At 39.5% G+C, this 22,749-nt stretch overlaps 1 protein-coding gene across 1 annotated transcript in view; it reads left to right on the forward strand.

Annotated features, from left to right (window-relative positions):
* The first annotated feature begins 408 nt into the window (after positions 1 to 408).
* Positions 409 to 22,749, forward strand: part of CUNH1orf87 (chromosome unknown C1orf87 homolog) — a 71,084-nt gene continuing 48,743 nt past the window's right edge. The window contains 2 exon segments of the mRNA XM_037044119.1: positions 409 to 515; positions 17,174 to 17,414. Of these exon segments, the coding sequence (XP_036900014.1) occupies positions 409 to 515; positions 17,174 to 17,414 (348 nt within the window).

The following is a 22,749-nucleotide window of genomic DNA, read 5'->3' on the forward strand; positions in this document are numbered from 1 at the left end:
TAAGATCTTTGTGTGTCTCACTGAAGTCCTGGTTACCACTCTAACCTCAAAAAAAGTGCCGTTTGATGATATCAGTCACAAAGTGGGCTCAGTAGGCCAACTGTGCAGACCTCTTAAGCGGGAGTCCCAACTCTGCTAATTGCTGGTTACGTGATGCTGAGTTATTACATAACTACAGTATGCTTGTCCCCTCAACGTAAAAAAAAGAATGACGAAAGTAATTAAGAGTATTTTACTTGTGTCTTAATTGGTTGCATTAAGTGAGATAATATAGGTAAAGCATTTGTTCCACTATGTATTATTGTTAATGACAAGGGTGCGGCAGTTGCCTACTAGAAAGTCAAGGGGATTTATTTACAAGGATTTATTTACTTATTTACAAGGATTTGAGGGGTTTTGAGAAGAATCATGTCTTCAGTGTGGAAGACCCCCTATAGGTCAGATGCAATGCCTGAGACAATGGTGAAAATCATCAGAAGTAAACACTTTCGGTACCTCGTGGAGAAGCCCAAGATGTAAGTTTACTGTTTGAAAATATGTGTTCTGCCTGGACGATAATGAGGTCTGGGGCTTTTGTTAATCTAGAAATTTACATTTTAACAATGCCACTCACGGAAAATTAAGTTATTATGATGTAGGAATAGAAGTAAAATAGTGTTGATAACTTCCACACGTGCTGTTTTCCTGATATTTTTCATCTTTATAATTCCCATTACTCCTTAATTACTTGGGCTGATTTTCCAAATATATGGGAAATACAAGCATCGAGACATTTATAAATATTAATGGAGTATTGCTGCTTCTCTTCATCAGGTTTATAATCTACCACATGTAGTAATTTTGGGGGGAGGGGAAGTCATTAGTCAATTTGTTATGAATTAAAGGAGTGTAATTAATAATAAATTATAAAGTATAAGATTTTCACTTCTTATTCAATACTCCTCCAAGCAGGGGTTTCTCAGAGCATAACTAAGAGGTCTTCCTTCTCTTCCAAGCTCATCACAGTCACATTTAAGGGAGTTCACTCGTACATCTCTAAAATTTACTAGATGTTCGGCACAAAACAGCATGACTAGCTTTTCCTTTGAGACTTGCAATAGTTCACAAGGGAAAAAGAAGGTACCAAACTCATCATTCATCTTGTGGTCATGCTATTAAACAGTAGCTAGTCAATAACTGCCTTCCCCTCCTAAGATGATTTCTGTAGTCCTTTCCTCTATTGCAGAATTCCACAGGCCAAACAAAGAAACAAACAGAAAAAAAGAGCTGACCTCACTAAACACAGGTGCAGAAAACAGTGGACACCAAATCTGGCTATCAACAGAATCAACTGGAGTGTCCTTTCAAACAAAGATTTGGGGTCCAATCCAAGAGCTAATGAATCAGGATCTCTTAAGATAGAGCCCTGTTTCGGAGTGTAGGCTCTAGAAGGGCACATCCATACCATCTCCCCATAATCAGCATGTCAGCCCTGCAAGATGCCAAAGTGAGTGCTATCAGCAGTTAGTAGTGACTGCCACTGCACAGGAGTGAGCGTGGCAGCCCCTGAGAGTGTGGGATCCTGCAGAGCTAAGAGAAGTGAGTGAATTTTGGCTGTGTGCCCTCCTGGCCTTTGGCATCGCGAAAGTTAATTAATATGTCTGGCCTCGGAGTCTACAACTATCAAGTGGGGATAAAACACATCTACATAACAGGGTTGTTGTGAGGAACCCATGAGAAAAGTGTGCAAAACACCTTCCCTGTGTTTAACAGTGTATGTAACACACTTAATAAATGGTTCTGCTGTTGTTGTTGACGTAAATCTTTCCATGGATATAGACATTTCATGGGAAATCAAATCTCTTTCTATGAAACGTTTCTATCTCTCTTGTACTCTACACCTAGGAGGAAGATCACCTCTGTTTCGTAGATGTGGAAGCTGAGACACTGTGATTACTGTAAGATTTCCTGTCAAATGCTAGTTACTGTCAAGAAAATAAGATTAGTTTGTATACCCTGCTGAGTTCTCCTACCCCAAAAGCAACTTTAATACTCTACTAATTCCATTCCTCTCTGAGGTTGTGGAGGCTCTTTCATTCTAACCCCCTTCCCTTTTACAGGAGTCTAATAAGTTTCTACATTAGGTGAGTAGGGAAAGAATACTTGTCCTTTTACGTAGGGAAAATTTACCTTCATCTTATAAGAAGGTGCCTTTATTTTTCCCATTTATTCTTTAAACTAAGAATCCAGGTAATAAAAGAGTACATTAAATTAGCTACATTAATGGTGAAATGAAGGACACAGTTCTGTTTTTTCTATGACAACTGAAAAAACCCAGTTGTTTTTTATATTAACACCGGTATTTTTGTTTGCTTTCTATGGTTTGATGTTATGGATGCTGGAATCGCTTAGGACAATGCTTTGCTAAAATATTCCCATGTGGTTCAAAAATAAATAATTCTCAAAGGCCTCTAGTTGCTGAGGTAAGGGGAGACCCACCCCTGTCGTTCCATGCATGCCCCGAAATCCGCCTTAAAGCATTTCAGTTGTGCTGCCGCTGTACCTTTCAGCAACAGGCCCAATGTGGGTGTTTTCTTTGGGTTGAACAGTTGAGCCTATTAGTAAAAAATCTACCTAAGAAACATAAGTAAAGGCCCAAAACAGGAAGAATTCTCTAAAAGGAGAATCTGAATTTAAATGAAAAATCACAAATTTATAATGGATGGAACAAACAGAAATCTTCCCATATAATCACATCTAATTCAGATTCCTATAGGAGAGGGACAGAAGATTGCATATTTTGTTACACCTGAAAGTTACCTTAAATATATAAACTAGTACATTAATTTGCTAGGGCTGTTGTATCACAGTGCCCAAACTGGTTGGTTTTGACCAACAGAAATTTATCACCTCACAGTTCTAGAGGCTACAAGCGCTCCCTCGGAAGGTGTCCAGTAGGGATCTACCTGTCCCAGGTCTCTCTCCTTGCTTTAGTTATTTCTTTGGTTTGTGGCAGCTTAACTCCAAGCTTCACGTGGCACGTGTGGCATATGTGTCTGTGTACAAATTCCCTTTTTATAACCAGTTGACTGGATTAGGGGCCCTTTCTACTCTAGCATGACATCATCTTAACTAATTATACCTGCAATTACCCTACTTCCAAATAAGGTCACATTCTGAGGTACTGAGAATTAGGACTTCAACATATAAATTTTGGGGAGGATACAACTCAACCCATAACAACCAATCTTTGATTTTACAGATGAGAAGAGACAACTGAGGCCTTGATGGGCTTAAAGTGCAAACAATTATTAAGAACTAAGACTGGAATTGAGCTCCCTCCTCTCTCCATAATTTAGCCAGTACAATTATTGACAGATAAAGGGAAAATACTCAACACCTACTTATATGTTTTTTACAAGGTAGACTGATCTATAGGCTTCAAAGAGTGAAACAAGTGTCCCTTCATTGGTGGCCTCATCGCTTCATCATTTTCCCCCTGGACCACCACACCAGCATTCTGACGCAGCCCCTTGCCTCTAGTTTTCATTCTCTAATCCACCCACTAAAGCCTTGCTCCTCAAAGTGTGGTCCATGGACCACCTCCATCAACCCTGCCTGGGACCTGATTGGAAATGCAGAATCTCAGGCCCCTCTCCAGACATAATCATTTGCTAGGGCTGTTGTACGTCAGAATAAGTCAGAATCTGCATCTTTATCATTTCCCAGGTGACTCCTATGCAACCTGAGAGTGAAGGCCAGTTCTCAAGTGCCACCAGTGTCATCTCTCTGAGATGCAAGTCTAATCAGGTGTGACCACCCACTAGCCCCAGACTCACCCGTTCCCTCCCGCTGTAAACTCCCATAACCCTCTTAGGGATTATGACACTATGACAATCTCCTAGGCATTTCTGTCTCTCCCATTTAACTGTAAACTCCATGTGCACAACTGCACCNTGTTGTACATCAGAATAAGTCAGAATCTGCATCTTTATCATTTCCCAGGTGACTCCTATGCAACCTGAGAGTGAAGGCCAGTTCTCAAGTGCCACCAGTGTCATCTCTCTGAGATGCAAGTCTAATCAGGTGTGACCACCCACTAGCCCCAGACTCACCTGTTCCCTCCCGCTGTAAACTCCCATAACCCTCTTAGGGATTATGACACTATGACAATCTAGGCATTGTCATAGTCAGAACTATGCATTGCCTGTTCAATGCATAGTTCAATCTAGGCAATGCCTGTTCAATCTAGGCATTTCTGTCTCTCCCATTTAACTGTAAACTCCATGTGCACAACTGCACCCTTAGAACTGAGTACAAAGTTGTGTACATATTGAAAGGCTAATAAACAAATTAGAGCACAGTGGATGCCAAGAAACGTAAGTATCTAGAAAGACAATATTTAGTTGCTTTAAACCCATCTAAAGACCCATGTTGCTAACATAGCATGCACATGTTACTATGGAACCCTGTTGTGTTGTTACCTTTGATATCTCATTGAGAAGAGATATGCCAGGTGACAGAAGAAGACTATTCTCATTTTCTAAAAGGAGATGAAAGTAGGTGATAAAACCATAGGACTTGAGGCTTGTAGATAATCCCTGGCAAAATTATAGGCCAAAGAATTAAATATACTAGTTGTGAAAACAAAACACAAAGGTGCTGGTCACTAGACATTAGTGCATGTTGACTAAAAACAGACTATGTCAAACTGGTCCTACCCCCTTTACAATGAAGTTACTGCAGTCCAAATGAAGGGAGTGATGAAGACATGCTATTTAATTTCAGGGAATCATTGGGCACCTCTCTCTCACAAAGACTTGAAATAAGGCAGATAATTCTGGACTGGAAAGTATTAAGAATGGTGACATACCAGCATTGTGGTGATTGAACGATTGATGTAAACATTATGTGTTGGAGTTAAGGAAGTGGAGAGGATTTCTGTGTGACCCTGTTCTTAGTCAACATTCTTTAATCCACAATTGAAGGGAGACAGACAAACCACTTCAGTAAACATGCAGGTAGTAGACTGCTGAGAATGTTGATTTCATCATTGCAAAGATATATGCAAAGTCTGTCTTTAGATAAGACTACATGTGAGTGATTAAATGGAACAAACAATGGTTATATGGAACTGCTCCAGTTCCTGGTATAGAGGTTCTAAAACCCTTGCAATTTCCTAAGAGATGGAGTACCTGGAGCATTTTTGTTGTTCTAATACCTGTCATTGACCCTGGTTCCTGATACAGAGCTCTGAAGTCCCTTAGAATTTCCTAGATGATGGGGTATCTTTTGTTTTAATGGGGATATACTTAGTGGGTTCCTATATAGCTTCAGGATGGAGGCTGGTCACCTGAAAGTCCAGGCCATGATTCAAAGCTTGGAACTTTCAGCCTCACCCCTGCTCCCTAACCCCAAAAGAGAAGGACTGGAGACTAAGTTGATAATTGATCATAACCATGTAATAAAGCCTCAAAAAATCCTGAAAGAATAGGGTTCAGGGAGCTTCTAATGTGCTGAACACCTCTGTGTGCTGGGAGGGTAGTGTGCCCAGAGAGGCCATGGAAGTTCCATGTCCCTTCCCCACACCTTGCCCTATGCATCTCTTTCATTCGACTGTTCCCAAGTTATAGCCTTCTAAAATAAACCAGTGATCTAGTAAGTACAAGGGTTTCCTGAGTTCTAAGAGCCATCTAGTGAATTAATCAAACTGGAGGAGGGAATGAGGGGAACCCTGATTTATAGCCCATCTGTCAGAAGCACAGGTACCAGCCTGGGCTTGAGACTGCATCTGAAGCAGGTGGCACAGTCTTGCAGGACTTAACCTGTGGGATCTGCAGAACCCCATGTAGATGGTGTCAGAATTGAATTGAATTGTAGGACACTTAGCTGGTGTGAGAGCATCACTCAGTGTGGGGAAAACCCTGCACGTGTGCTGAACAGAAATGTGTGGTAGTAATAGAGTGTAGAGGATAAAATGGAATGTGTCCCCTTCCCACTTGTGTTTGAGCTCGTCATGAGCTGAATGTATCAAGATAGAGGGGTGTGAGAGGCCCACTCTACTCAGAACTGGGCATGTCACCCGTGGGGTCATGTGCTTCATTCTGGAGGTCATGTTTTAGAAGGGGCCCTGGCACACTAAAGGTGTGGCATATAGAAGACCCAGGGTGTGAAATGTGGCCCAGGGGAACATTTATAGAATCTGAAGATTGCGTTGTTAATTAAAAGAGGAATTGGGTGTATTTCAAAAAACTCCTGTGAGTAGAGATACTTCCAGTGAATAAAGTTGGCCTCTATAGTTCCTTCCAATGCCAAGAATCAATGACATAAAACATTACATTCCATAGTTACCTTGCTGTTGGTGCAGCATTGTTAAGCACAGGGGAAGCTGACTGCAAGATTTTATGGGGAAAAGTAGCATATATTTGTAATAATGTGCATTAATATTTATAACCAAGAAATATACACTTCTCCTGTTTTCCCATGTGTCTCTCCTAAGAGTCCATATCTTGTCATTTTAATCCCTCAAAGCCTTCATATTAATACATTATTTTTACTTGCTTGAACATTTTAAAATGATTAACATTTAAAGATGTAAAAATCAATGCATATATGAACTTCCATCAACATTCTTTCCACAAACACTGAGCACTCACTGAGTGCCGCGCCTCAGGGATACAGCAGTGTACCTGGAGTTCTGGGGCTGAGAGACACACAACAAACAGAAAAACAATGACCATTCAAGTATGGACAGTGCAATGAGCAAAAATAGGGAGGATCATAAAAGCATATCAAGCCACAGAAGGTGTTTCCAGAAGGCCTCTCTTCAAAAAGCAACTTTTCAGCTGAGACTGTGTGGAGGTAAGAGTCAGAATTACCCGATGAGAATCACCCATAGGCAGCCAGCGGTGAGCTGGCCAAGACTGGCCCCACTTTATCCCAGGGGACATGGCTCACTCGATTTCAACTTTCCACAAAACAAGCAATTTCTTCTCTCTTCTGCCTCAGAAGAGGCTACAACTTTCCACAGGCCTTGAGTTCTGCAGGTATTGGACATCTGACTTTCCTAGCAACTGCTACAAACAGCACTTAAGTCGACCACCTAGAACCCAAGCAGATTTTTTTTGCACAAGGGTGCCTTATGCTTGCTCTATAAAAAATGCGACAGCATTTCCTTCTGGGAGCACAGTGCCCAGAGATCAGCATACCCATGTAGCTGCTGCTTTCCTGCCCATGAGGTCCAGCCTGTCCCAAATGGTACCACAGGTGTTTGCCACCATCCTCGTGCCTTCATGGATCTACACGGAGAGTAGACCATGCGAATATCTGAGGAAAGAGCATTCTGGGCTAGAGAAACAGACAAAAAAAATTTGACGTGTTTAAGGAGGAGCAAGAAGCCAATATTGGTGGAACTGAGTGAATAAGGACATGAAGTCAGGTAGCATGTCATGTGGGCCAGGGTAGAAGCTTTGGATTTGTTCTATATACAATGGAGTGTTCTTTCAAGAATTGAGAGCACTGGAGGATACGGTGGAATTTATGCTATTCAAGGGATGTTTCTTGGTGCTGTGTAGAGGATAAACTGGAAAAGGCACGATTAAAAAGAGAGAAACCATTTAGGGAATCATTATGGTAATCAGGTCAGGAGATGGTAGCAAAGACTAATTACAATCCTTATAAAAAAAACTGGGGTAAATTTTGTAATTTAAAAATTCAAGTCTCCTACTTACTCATTTTTTAAAAGAAATAACTAATCATAATGCATCATTTTTGTTTACTGCTTTTCTTAATATTTAATCTACAGAAACTTAATATCCATGAACTCAATCTTTCCTTACAATAGAATATCAGAGTACATACTATTATCTCCATTTTCACAAGTTTAAAATAATTAAGTAGTTTGTTAAAATCATATTCTTCCCTGGCCAGGTAGCTCAGATGTTTAGAGCACTGTCCCAAAACGCCAAGGTTGCAGAGTCCATCCCCAGCCAGAGCACATACAAGAAGCAACCAATGAATGCATAAATAAGTGAAACCACAAAAGTTGATGTTTCTCTCTCCTTTCTCTCCCCCCTTTCAAATCAATAAATTAAAAAAATTTGAAAATCATACTTCTCTTATGCCCTTTTCACTGCATTAAACTATTCTTAAGTTTCCTACAAATGCCATATGATTTTACCTATAAATGGGACCTAATCAACAAAACAAAAAAGCAACCAAAATATACCCAGAGTCATATAAATAAAGGACAAACTGACAGTAACCAGAGGAGAGTGGCGAGGGGAGTAACAGAGGAAAGAAGGGGAAGGGTCACCAAGGAACATGTATAAAGGACCCATGGACAAAGCCAGAGGGGGGTAGGATTGAGGGTGGGAGGTGGGGCAGGGGGGAGTGGTGGCAGGAAAATGGAGACAACTGTGCATGAACAACAATAAAAAATAAAATAAAATAAACATCTTCTACAGTGGGTAATTTATTGTTATTATCATTCTGGGCGTATGCCTCTAGCACAAGACATGGGCATAAAATTACAAGGGAAGATAGCATTATATGAATGAATGCCAAATCAATGTTATAAAAAATAGGTGCTCATTGATCCTAAATATTGAGACTGTGAAGAAACAGCTGTTTCTCCCTCAGCCCCCAATCTCTCTCCTCCTTGTCCTCTCTCTAAAATCAATAAACATATCCTCGGGTGAGGATTTTTAAAAAGGGGGTTGGTGAGTTATAGTGCAGGAATCATGGGCTAGCAGCTAGCTGCAAGGTTGCTACCAACCCTAGGTCTGCAGAATGGAGAAGAGAAATATTATCAGGAAGGGAGCATTCCACAGCTCAGGCCATCCTGAGAAAAGTAGTCACTTTTGGGAGAGTCACAAATATCCTGAGGGAATCTTGCAGGGAGAAAACCTCCTCCTGCCCCCTGGCTATCCATTGGCCCAAACCGGCCAGAAGCAGAAGACCTGGGAGCTAATTAGCTGACCAGTTACACACAGGTCAGCTTTCTGGGGTCCAAAAGGAGACAAGAAAACAACAGCAAAGGAACAAATCCAGCAGAGCAGCAATCTTTAAATTGGTAAAAACTGGGGAACAATATTAGTTTAATACATTATTAGTTAAATAAACTTTTGCATATGTATAATATGCAAAATTGTTAAACTTTTGCAATATTAGTTTAACAATTATTAGTTAAATAAACTTTTGCATATGTATACAATGAAATAGTATTTAGACATTTAAATGTTCTTGAAAAGATGTAAGTATTAATGTATGAAGCAATCTCATTGTATTATTGACTGGATTTTTGAAAAAATATTATAAAACTATATAATTCTAGTTTGATTTAAAAGCAAAACAGAAGTTCCTGTCTATGAATGTAGAACATTTCTATAAAGGGATAATGTACTTTGCCACATTCGGCTTAACAACTTATAAGTTGTAGAAAAAACAGATTTATATCTGTGTAGCACACTTTTTTAGGACTATATTTTTAGAGCAGTTTTAAATTTACAGCAAAATTAAGGGTAAACTACAGATACACCACATACATGCTTCTCCCTACACATGCATAGCCTCTTCCATTATCAATGTCCCTCACCAGAATCGTACATTTATTAAAACTGATGAACGTGCATTGATACAATGTAATCACCCAGAGTCTATAATTTTCCTTAAGCTTTACTCTTGTTGTTGTATATTCTATGGTTTTGGAAAAATGTATAATGACATATATCCATCATTATGATATCATACAGAATAGTCTCACTGCCCTAAAAATCCTGTGTTCCGTCTATTTATCCCTCTCCTCCTTTCCTGTAGTGCATTTTTTTAAATGCATGATCTCTTTACATACCTCTGATTTAGTTCAACCTCATTCAAGAAAATAACAGAGCAATAATTGTTACTCTCCAGCCCCACATCTAGATCATGTGCACCCAGAGGGTGGCGCGGAGAGAGGAGCTGTTTGTGCTGCATCCTTTCACAGTACGGAGAGAAGGCCTGGCTCAGAAACCGTGCCTTAAAGCGCTAAGATAATTGGCGAAGAGGCCAGGCAGTTGCACAATTATTTTCCTTAGACTCGCAAAAGCCAAACAGGAGAACGCAAGTGCAAAGGACATTCAATTTTGAGCTGATAAGGGTTGGCTCAAAGATTTCAAAGCAGCGTATTCTGCAAAGCTCCAGGGTACAACCCACCTGAGGATATTGTGGTAATGCTTTTCTCCCTGTAAAGTTTAGGATTTTTGAAGAATTGTGCTCTATTACATCAGATTTTTAATCTTAACTACTCTGCTTTGTTTTTTGAAAGTAAGTAATTTCTAGAACTCGTATTAAATATCTTTTATCCTATCTACTGTTAAATAGATACTCCTCAGTTCCAATGTACTATAAAACTTTGATATTTTGAACTGTGGTTTTGTCTATCAATGAAGAAAGTTTGGGGGGTCAGAAGGAAAGAGCTTTCTTTCTGTGCCTGGGTGATGGGGAGGTATCCACTGGCACCTCGGCTTATGACTAATGTCAAATTACCGCTTGTCAAGGGCTGACCGAGCATAGATTTTTTTAATCTCATGGATAAAAGACTGAAAATCTTTTCCTCCTAGACGAGGAGGAATTTGGCAAAAGTCACACAAGTTGTATTTATGGCTAGGATTCAAAATCAGTATTATGTGCCTGAAGTTATGAGTAAATTTTACACATTATAGAAAAAAACCTTCCCATTTCATTCTCTATGCTATTATTTCTCAGATTTTAGTGTCTGTAAGAATCATCTGAGATGACTCCATGTTTGCTAAGACTACAGATCCCCTTGTCCTGTTTAATTCCAGTTTAATAATTCCAGAATGATCCCAGTGTCTGTTTTATTATCCAACATGCTGCATGCTTGTGACCCACCTCAGGTGGTCTGGAGTTCAGTGGTTAGGAATCACTGTCATTTTCTCCAAGAACAAGCCATTCACCCTACCTGAAATGTTTCTCCGTCTCTACTTTTCTCTTTCAACTGCCATCTTACATCTTAATTCCTTCATGGGGTCATGTTCATCCTCCTTAAGCAAGTTTGGTTTGAAACCCTTCTATGGTCCCATATCTCCTTTTACATACTTTATTTTCCTTCAGTTCTCACCTCTTTTTATACATTTTAAGACCACACAGTCTAAAGACAATGGATGGGTTGGGTGCCCACTACAACCTCCACTAAAAAGGTAGGAATGCAGAGCTCAGAGACAAGTCAGACAGAAGAAAACAGTCCCTCCGGTGGTGCAGAACTGCATGTAGTGAAGATGGAAGGTTGCGGAGGGGTAGGGTTGTTCAGGATCATTTTCTGGGAGTTAAAACTACATGACACCAACGAACAACTGCTGATTGAATTGGTTGCTAATTTTGCAGCCAAAACGACCTTCATTTGAGAAATCATTTTTATTCTGTGAAATAGTATAGTGCAAATGCCCCTCAAAACACATTTTTTTCCCCGCTGAGGCCAGAATTTGACTCAGTGTCTGAAAGAAAGAAATGGGATATGTTGAGACTAACTCTGAGAATGCACTGAATTCCTCTCCCTGGGAAAGTTTCAAACCAAAGCTGGGTGACAACCAGTAGGTGTTCTGTAGACGGACTTTAGGTCTAGCTGGGAAGGTGACCTAGATGCCTTTATATTTGTTATTTTTCTATTAACATTTTAAAAGAGAACAAAATCCCGTTGTTTCAGACACGGAGTCTGTATATTATGGGTGTGAAACTGAGGACTAATGTAGAGGAAGGAGGATGTGCTTTGGAGACTGGGTGTGAGTCCTAGCCCTGCACTAAGCCGCAAGGTGACCTTGGGCGATTAACCTCTCTGATCACCTGTTTGTTCACCTGTGCAATGGTGATAATAACACCTACTGTTCAGGATGATTAGTATAACCCGAAAGAATTTATGTAAATTCATAGGTGAGAGTTGACACATAAACATTCAGAAATTTTGGCTTGTATGATCACAAAGATGAAGAATAGAGGATTCGAGCATAGGCTTGGGAGTTCAGGTACTTAAAGTTCTGCCTGCAGAATGAATTTCTATGATGATAATACACGATGTGACTTAATGGAATTAAAAAAAGGAGAAGAAAACCCCTCACACTTCACCGCAATACTATTTGCTACATTAGCACAGGCCTCACGTGAGTGCTTCCCCGTGAAGTGTGGAGAGTTCTTCGATTGCACTTCCTCCCAAGTCCCATTTTATTTTTCATTTTGTCGTTGTCTTTTTTTTTAAAAAGAAAAGTCGGGTTGTGTTGATGATCTGTTATTACTTTCAGATAAGAACATGCTTTCATTTACTGACATTAGATCCCCATTCACTGCTTTGGCACACCCTGAGCTGTCTTCTCTAGAGGGTTTGGGCCTTGTTAGATAGCGCACAGTTGGAAATCGGTAGCATTGAGCGGCTGCCAAGACTGACGGGCCTTTAAGATGGCATCTGGTGACCTTTTTGCTGAGTCCCTTGGGTCCTCCATTTGAGATCTGATGCTCTCGACAGGGAGCATCAAATGTGAGATCTAGTGAGCTGGAGCTACATGGGAGGTGCGCCCAGTGGGGGAATCTCTGCATTGCTTTGGGAAGGGGGTGCCTCCAGATACCTTTGCAGTGTTTCTGTCTAACCCTGAGACTCTAAGCTGTAGCAGAGAGTGGCACTCAAGGGCTGGTTTGCAGAATGAGACAGGGAACAACTGGGTAGTTTTCTCTACATTCACTTATCATTCAGCAATACAATAATCCTCCATAATGGCTCTACTTCCCAGATGACCCTAAACTCTTTAGTGTGTCCCCAAGAGCAGCAGCTGAGGGTAGAAATACATAGGAGGATGTCAGCTCTGTCTTGCTTCCAAGAGAGTATTGATGTCATTTTTTTAGTCTATTGAAATTGCGGATTTCTATTTTTTTTAAGATTTTATTTATTTATCTTTAGAGGGGAAGGGAAGAAGAGAAGGAGAGAAATATCAATGTATGGTTGCCTCTCATGCATCCCCTGCTGGGAACTGGCCTGCAACCCAGGCACGTGCCCTGACTGGGAATCGAACTGCGATCGTGTGGTTCGCAGGCCCGCGCTCAATCCACTGAGCTACACCAGCCAGGGCACAGATTTCTATTTTCAGTACTGCAGGTAGACAGCACACAAGCATAGGAGAGCTGTGAGTTTGTGAGCAGCAGAACAACCAGCGTGTGTTGACAAAATGTTTGTGCTAATGTCAGACACATGCTGTTTCTCAGCTGCAGAGTCATTTTCATGATAATTTTAAATTGCTATGTATATTTTTTAAAAAAACAGGTTTTATTTTGAACAGATAACAGGTTATTTTTGGTTTTATATCTACTATAAACTCTTTTAACAGACAGGCAGATACATTTCACATTTCTCGGGCAATTCGGTCCTGACACTGCCCATAGAAAGATTTTGAAGGTCACAGACCAAAGCTGATTCATCTCCCTTGGCCTCGAAAGAGCTGACTCTTTGCCCCTCTGGCCAGTTTTGCCTATAAATCCTGCATTACCTGCTCTGGTTGCCCCCTCCTCTACTTCCTGCTCCTCACATAATCCCAAACCTCCACGGATCCTCTCCTGACTCTTCTCCGGGCAGTCAGGGCTCAGGCACAACCAGGCAGACAAGTTTAAATTCTGGCTCCATTTCTGAAAAGCCAGGTAGAATCGGACAAAGCACACGAACTCTCCGACCCTTAATTTCTTCAACTTCAAAGGAGAATAATATGAACACCTAGCTATATGGTTGGTCCAAAGGTTAAATAAACTAGTGTACGTAGCTGACTATAGTTTGACTATCATGTGGTTAAATGCTCAGTAGCACCATTATTTTTGCTACAACTGCAAACCATAGCTATTTCCCATTAAGTTTTTTGTGGCAAAATTTGTATACAAGACTATATATATATTTCCATTATACAACATTATCATTCGATATCTGTGTTCACTACATAGTCTTCACCATGGTGAGTCTAGGTACCATCCATCACCATATAGTCAATCCCCTGTGCCCCTTCCCCTCTCCTAACCACCAGTCCATTCTTTGTATCTATCAGTTTGTTTTTGTTTTGCTTTGTTTGTTTAGTTTTTTAGACTCACTTATAGGTGACATTACATGGTATTTGTCTTTCTCCATCTGACTTATTTCAGTAATTTCTCCTATGAATTTTGAATAGCACTAATTCTTTGTAACATTCACTTGATATTTATCTCTGTGCTAATTGGGTGTGTTTCATGTTATTTACAGAAATTATATATCCATTTCTTTAAATACTTCATAGAAATATATTTACATGCCTATGTATATATACATGGCATAAGTGTACTCTCACTGAATTTTCACAAACACGATGCTGCCATACAAAAATCACCCAGATCAAAAAGCCAATATCCCAGAAGCCCCCCCTGGTGTTCCCTGCTGGGCTCTGCAACTCTCCAAAAGGTAACCACTAGAAGCTATCTAACTTCTTGAAGCAAGTATACCAGTTGTTAACTTTATTACCTGTGTTATTTTTGGACAACCATATGAAATTTTTTCTTGAGGTCAGAAACCATATGTCATACATCTCCTCTCACTGCAAGAACTATTTGCTAAATATGCATGTTTTTCTTCTCCATTCCTGTCTTGCTCTGTTGTTACTTGATTGCATCTGCCTGGCAAAGTCCCAGGCCTGAGCATGCGCCACTGCCTGTCTTCTTCGCTCGCATCTCCACAAGGACTACTGGGCAATACTAGAGGAGCCCATTCACCCTCTCAGACTGACGCCACAACATTACCATTTCCTGCCTTCACTGACACTCACTTTTGCCCAGCCAACCTTTCTGCTTTTTCTGATCAGCTGTCTTCTACCCTTCACAGCAGCTATTTCAAGCCATCTACCCTTAATCAGACTTCCTACCCCAGTATTTCCCTCTTGAGAGCCAACCGGTAACCATATAGTATAAGTCAAAAAGAAAATTCAAGATGTCAGAATTTAATCAACATCCTGTCATCAAATGTACAAATAAATTTGCCTACATTCTCACCTAACTCACTACCTGAGGTTTCATTTCTGCCTCTGTTCCCTCAGTGACACCCCATTTCACTTTGTCAGGGTTCATCTTATTTTATCAATGAAATCCTCTCCTTTTCTCTGGTTCTGGTGGCTCTTCACCGTTGGGATTTAAATGTACTAAAGCCCCTACTATCTTTCAACGAGATACTAACAAAGCCCTATCTGAAACCCACATTGCTCCTCAGTCACCACCCCATTTCTCTCCCCTCTTGCCACCAAACTTCTTTGTAGAGGTTCTTGTCCTCAGAGATTCTTTATGCTTCTTGTCTCCAGTGTCTTGTCCCTGCTCCTTTCCAACCCACTTCGGTCTAGCATCACCTCCATTATCTCACTGAAGCTCCTTTATCAAGATTCCAGATGATGTCCTTGGGGCTGAATTCAATGGGCATTCTTCAAAGCCTACCTTTCTCTGGAGTACTGGACACTGTTGATCATGCCTTCTGCTAGAACCCTGGCTCCCCACTACCATACTGAGAATTTCTTCTAAATATCCTCTAAGGCTCCTCCTCCCTCTATAAATGTAGATGTTCCTCAGACTTCTTGCCTAAAACTTCCTTCCTTCTCATGCTGCCACAGTCAGTAGGATTACTGCAAACACTATGCATATATTTAAATCATTGCCTATGGTTTGGTTTTAATCAAATCAACAAATATTGGGGCAATTGCTTTATGCTCACAAAGTATAACATGCTTTACAATAGATCCTTTCTACTGTACCAGTAATAACATCTAGAATTTATAGAATCCCCTTTAGATATAAGGTATAACTATTTTAATTTTTTATTATAAAATAAGATTTTCTCATTAGAAAATTTAGAATAGTTTTATAAAGTATAATGTGATATAATATAATATAATAGACTGTATTGGGATATACTACGTTTTACTACCCAGAGATAATTACTATTTACTCTGGCATATATCCTTCTAGATATACTATATACTCTCACATATAAACACCTATACTCACATACATGCTTTGTACATAGTTAAAGTAATTGTATTTTCCACTTATGTATAATTGGACATTTCTGCGTCATTAAAATTATTCCTATTTAATGGGTCTATACAGTCCATCATATGAATACGGAATAAATATTCAACATATCCATGTATTACTAAGTATTTAGTTTTGGGTTTTTTTCACACTTCCCATCCATCCAATCATCCCACTGTTGTCCATGTCCACAAGGACACGGTTAAAGAGTGTCAACTTTCTGACTACTAATACATTCTGTTGCATCACCCATTGTATTAATTATATTTACTTATGATGCCAGTAGCATTTTTATTCTCAAAACAGGTTTTCTGTATTTAAAATTGTACCTTCTAATTGTTTTTACTTGTAATTCTTTAGTAATTAAGTAAGTTTGGGTGATTTTTTAAAAGATTTTATTTATTTATTTTTAGAGAGAAGGGAAGGAAAGGGGAAAGAGAAGGAGAGAAACATCAGTGTGTGGTTGCCTCTCACATGCTCCCCACTGGGGGCCTGGCCTGAAAACCAGGCGTGTGCCCTGACTGGGAATCAAACGGGTGACCCCTTGGTTCCCAGCCCATGCTCAATCCACTGAGCTAAACCAGCCAGGGCAGTTTGGGTAATTTTTAAATTTTGTTTATTATTTGCATTTCTTTGCATCATTCCTATAGGCTTTTTCCTTTTCTTTATGTAATATTAAACTTAAATGGAAGACTAATCAGAGAAAAAGAAGTCTCAACGTAAGGAGTTGAGGAAAGATAGAGAGCAAAACCGGAGCTGGCAAACTGCCTTGAGTTTCTTTCTCTTCTAGTTACAAACACTAAACATGCCTTTGAGACCTGTAAGCAAGATACGTGACAATCTAAAGAGTTCACTTTGGACACTGCCACTACTTACAGTAGGAATTTGGGAGCAGATGGATAGATTATCTTTATGAGTATGAGGAAGAAAATAGGGAAAAATAAAGCCTAAGGAAATAACACGCCCTGTCTCTGGTAAATGATCCACAGACCAATAACCGACATTTACTTCTTCATTCCACTAGGCTTGATCACCACTGTTCACACCAACAAACACCTTCCATTTCTTATGCCAGCCTACTGCATGCGAATCTGCCCTGTAAGTAACACAATGCAAAATCACTTCTTCACAGCAAGGAGAATGAGAACTTGAAGCCAGAAACTCAAAGAGTGCTCCAGAAATCTGTGACTGGTACTACAAAGCAGATGAGCAGAGACCCCCCAGGTCCCAGTAGCCCCGCTGATCATCAAATCAATCATGACCCAGATGACTGATAGATTGATGAGAGCAAGCACCCAGAGAAGGACCAGAAACCAGAGAACAACCAGAAACTCCTAATGGGAGCACTCAGTAGCAGATTTCTGGATGGCAGAGTGAGTGGCAAATACCTCATTTTTTCCTGGTAATTGCCTAATCAGGAAATTCAGAGTTAAGATAGAAGCATAGATCCACACTAACATATACATGGGTACTAATAGTAATTAATGTACTTTGCATAAAATACAATTAGAATGAAATTTTTCGTACTGAAGTGAATTTTGAGGTTGTTGAGTGTATTGCGTCTTTGTTGGTCACCAGTTGAGTTGGTCTGTGGCTCACTCAATGACGGTCACACTGGGGTAATTATCTCTGTACATACAAATTTGGAGTAGGTTGGTGGGGAGAGTGTCTGTCTTCTTTCACACTACAGGGAGAGATCGTTTACTTTCAAAATCCAGCGCAACCATATGTAGATATCAGACAATTACCAGCCCAGAACTATCTGGATAGAAATCTGTATCACTGCACTCTGTTAAGAATCAACCAACCATCCACAACCAACTAACTCGATAATGATGAATCTACATGATTAGCAATTTGTAATTAAAAAACAAGAATAGCAGCAATTGAAAACTGGATCCAAATCAAGACAAAACTAACAACTCATTGATAACAAAGTACCATTTCCAAAACTTGCTGAAATGACAATCAAATGTCATTTGATTTTGATTGTTTTGCGGCACTGCCAAGCATTACATGGTGGCCAGATATTCTAGTAGAATTCTGAATTAGAATCTCAGTATACTCTAACATACTATTATTAGTTTATAATTTTAATAGCCCTTACTAAATCATTCTGATACAAGCTAGTTTTAGTTATATGAGAAAATAAGAGTCTATGATTTATGACGTTTGTTCATAAGAATTCTGAAAAAAATCGTAATTTGGGGTTGTTAACAAACCACCAATAGACCTCAGACCATACTCTGAAAGGCCCACTTGAACAGTGGGACGCAGAAATAAAAGGGACTTGCCCAAAATGTCAGTGGCACAGCCTGTGCTGGAACTCAGGCTTCCTAATCCCCAGTCAATGTGTTCTTTTGTTTTCTCATTACGAGTCCTTGAATTCAGAACTTGGTTGGAGCAGAACAATGCATCTGCAGAGATATAAAAATCTACTATAAACTTCTAAAGACCCCTGAGTTTCTACCTGACTCTGGCACTAATATATTTGTTGTTGTCGCTCCCCAAGGATGACCTTGGTAAGGATATTATAGTTATAAAATACTTCACTATCGCCTGATCGCTTTCAGGTAAATTGTATCATTTGCTCCTTGGACTTAACCTGGAAGGTTATTTCTATTGCTCTGATATAGATAACAAAACTGAATCTAGAAAAAACTTGAAGTGTGGATAAGATGCTTACCCAGATTTTCTCCTCTTCTCTTCTTAAAACCTTTATTGATCTTTCTAATTACAAAATATTATATACTCATGTAGAAATTTTGGAAAGTGGAAGAATACAATTAAGTAGAAAATAAAATTCAACGAAAAAAACAGTAATATAGTTCTCTCTCTTCTTTCCCACACATACAGGTATAGAATGAGGATCATGACGTACATCCTCTTGTTATCCTGTTTGATTCACTCCGTAGCAAAACTTGTGCCCCAGCTTCAAGCAATTCATCCTAAGCCTCCTCTTTAATGGCTCTATCAGAGTCATCCTCAGAATTAACACTTAGATAGCATTTACTATGTGCCAGGAGACACTCTCAGCTCTTTACTCATATTAACTAGCTTACTACTCTCAAGCACCCAGTGAGGTAGGAACACTTATCTTCAGTTCACGGGCGACAAAACTAAGAAACAGAGAGTTCAAGTGCCTCGTCCATATCTTAAGACTGAGAAGTGGCAGAGCCATAGGTGAAGCTCAGGTTTGAGGGCCAAAGTATAGCCATCCCTTTGCAGGGCTATAACTTGGCTCAGTTCATTGATCCCTTATTATTGGGAATTTAAGGCACTTCTCGTTTTTCTGTTATAAATAGAAGTTTGTTTCTTGATAGGCCCCCTCCACAATGGGTTGCCCATTCCTACTATAAACTCTGCATCAGCCATTATAACAGGCAGCATGTTCATTGGATAAGCTGTTCATGGACCTTTATAATCTGGACTCTTTGCTATCTCTGTAGTGCCAGAGGGAAAGGAAGTGCCCCCCACCCAAAAGAAAGAAAAAAAAAACCTCGACAACATCTCTTACAAGAGGCTCAGCAAGGCTAACACTCAACCACCAAACACAGCAAGGTCTCGTGGGAGGTGTGGGTCTAATTGGTTCTGTCTGCCGACTGTGTGGTACTGGTCTGCCAGATGGCTGCCACAGTTGCCTGGTACAGAGACCCTCATTACCACCTTGACAAGTGGTAAATGAAATCAGGCCTCAGTGGGAAAAAAAAAAAAACAATCAGAACTCCTTCCAGATCCTCATCCCTCACACATAGATGAAAATAAGCTTTCCTGCATGGTATGTAACAGACAGTCTAGACTGGCTGAACTTGCTCCAAAAGAGAACTTGCCGATAAAGATAGAGCTAACACGGGTGAGGACAGACAAGTGTGAAACTCTTTTCTAAATTACAGATCCAGTTTGAAGGGTATCATTAATAGGTGATAAGTACAACAGAAAATGTTCAGCGAATCCATCATTTCATGAATGTGAGAACAGTAAGCTATCTGAGAAATGAACAAGTATAAAACTTCATTTCACAAATGAAGAGTGAAAGGCCCAGAGAGCTTAGTGACTTGTTCAAGGTCTCACAAGTGAGGAGCTTGGCTCTTCTCACAACCAGCACTAGAATCTTTTTGTCTACAAATTCTGCTCCTTATGTGTCTCTGAAAATATATGTATATATGTTGTTTACATTGTTTCTCAGAATCATCAGCTCTGCTCCTTTCAGAAAATAAAAAAGAATGTGTGACTAGCAACAAACTCAGTAACACAGTTTCAAAAATAAAATTAGGGTGTGCTTTTTGTATCTGGCAGCATGAAAATGAAAGTGTTAGTGCTTTAATTTTAATACATACTACAGTTGGTTGGTGGTGTTTTTTTCAAACTCCTTTTGTGTGTTTTATCATGCTTGTTCTGCACAATAGCCCTCTGAGGTAGGGCGAGGCACAGGTGTTATTCTCATTTAATAGATGAATAGACAGATGTCAAGGACATTTCCAGTTGGCAGGGCATTGGCAGCTCAGGTTCAACATGATCAAAGCAAACCTTGATCCCGCTCTTCACCTTGTGGTCTGAGGCTCATGGCTCTCACAGTCACACCAGCAAGAAACCTGGGTATGCTTTCCTCCTGTCTCTCCCTAACTCTGATATCCAACCAGTGTCTGAGGCCTTTAATTTCTACCTCCTTTATGTCTCTCAAAACTGCCCTCTTACTTAAGTTTCCTCTGCATCATCCTAGTCAGACCACTATTATACCTGAGCAGGAAGATTTTCATTATCTCCACATTGGCTTTCCTTTTCTGCTTCCTTCTCTGTATGGGTCAGCTATTACAATGCGTCTGTATAACAAATTACCCCAGTACTCAGTGGCTTATAATACTATTATAGTTATGCTCACATCTGCAGATGTAAGCTAACACAACATTTACTTATTTCAGTTGCACTTTCCTAAGCTTAGCTGTAGACTGCAAATTTGATTCAGGTCTGCCCTGTGTTTTTGTTATTGCTCTGAATCAATGGGCTCTTCAAGGCAAGTTCTTCTCATGGTAATGGAAACATTTCAAGAAGACAAACTCAACCACAAGTACACTTTAAGTCTTTGTTTGTGTCATGTCCATTAAACTCATTGGCCAAAGCAACCTATATGGCAAAGCACAACATTAATGGGTCAGACACATACAGGCTACCTCTTTTAGGAGAAACTTTAACACCACAGATCCAGTGTAACCCCTACTTAAAATATTTAAAACCACCATTGCATTCTCGTTGCCATAGTATAAATTCAAAGTCTTTGACTTACCATTTTAATGCAACTTTGTCTACTCTCTACTTTCCTCTCATCCCTACCTTTCACTAAACTAAACTTTAGTTTCCCATTCTCTATTATCTCCTATCTTTTCCCACATGTCATTCTTTTCATTTGAAATTATCTTCCCTCCATCTTTACTTAACCCTAATTACCCAGGGGTCTCAATTTAGATATAGGCTCTATCAAGAAGCATCAGCATCTGACCACCAAGACTGGAGCAGTGTCTTTCCCAATGTACTTCTAAATCAATCTATGCATAACTGTAGAGCAGATATCATCATANTCTCTACTTTCCTCTCATCCCTACCTTTCACTAAACTAAACTTTAGTTTCCCATTCTCTATTATCTCCTATCTTTTCCCACATGTCATTCTTTTCATTTGAAATTATCTTCCCTCCATCTTTACTTAACCCTAATTACCCAGGGGTCTCAATTTAGATATAGGCTCTATCAAGAAGCATCAGCATCTGACCACCAAGACTGGGGCAGTGCCTTTCCCAATGTACTTCTGAATCAATCTATGCATAACTGTAGAGCAGATGTCATCATATTATTTAAATAGGTTGTTTCTTTGTCTTTCTCCTTCAGTGAGTCTGTAAATCCCCAAGAATAAGATTTTGTCTTCTTTATTGTTGTATCCAAAATTTTCTCTTAATGTAGTAACCCAAAGCTCAACCTTATTTAATGGAGACATGCTAGAGGCTTTCACATTAGTGTTTGGAAGAAGTCAATGTATGTTTTATTTCCATTGATTCTTAATATTATGTTGGAGGTATTAGACAATGTAATTAAATAATAGAAAGAAATTACAATAGTTAGAAAAATAGGAACAACGGTTTTCAAGTGATAAGACAATGCACATAAAATCTCAAAATACCTAATAAACTACTAAAACAGTAAGATAATTTGACAAAACAGTTATAACGTTAATAATATACATAACTCAAGACTTCATATATATAAACAAAGACTAGTTAGAAAATAAAATGCAAGATACTATTTATAACAGTAATCACTGTATTATGCTGTGCATAATGCCCAACCATGTTTTGGGGCACATTATAGACAGGATTATTATATCCATGACACATAATAATTATACCCATGTACAATGTGCATCCTTACCTTTCCTTCAAAAACTTCAGCAAACAAGTGCACATTATAAACAGCAAAATATACCCATTCTCAGCAGTTTGGCTAAGATCAAGCATAGCATACACAGCAAAATATGGTAAATAAATAACTAAATTTATAAATCAAATGCTTAGACTTAAACTTAATAAGAAATGTCTAAACTTTTATAAGAGTAAATATAAAACACTCTTGAAGGATACCAGAGTAAATTTTAATAATGGAGAGATGTGCTTGTTCTTATACAGAAAAAGCTAACATCATCAATCTCTGTCAAAATCCCAAT

The sequence above is a fragment of the Sturnira hondurensis genome, unplaced genomic scaffold, assembly GCF_014824575.4.
Source record: "Sturnira hondurensis isolate 20B ecotype Veracruz unplaced genomic scaffold, ASM1482457v3 Scaffold0000648, whole genome shotgun sequence".
Classification (NCBI taxonomy): domain Eukaryota; kingdom Metazoa; phylum Chordata; class Mammalia; order Chiroptera; family Phyllostomidae; genus Sturnira; species Sturnira hondurensis.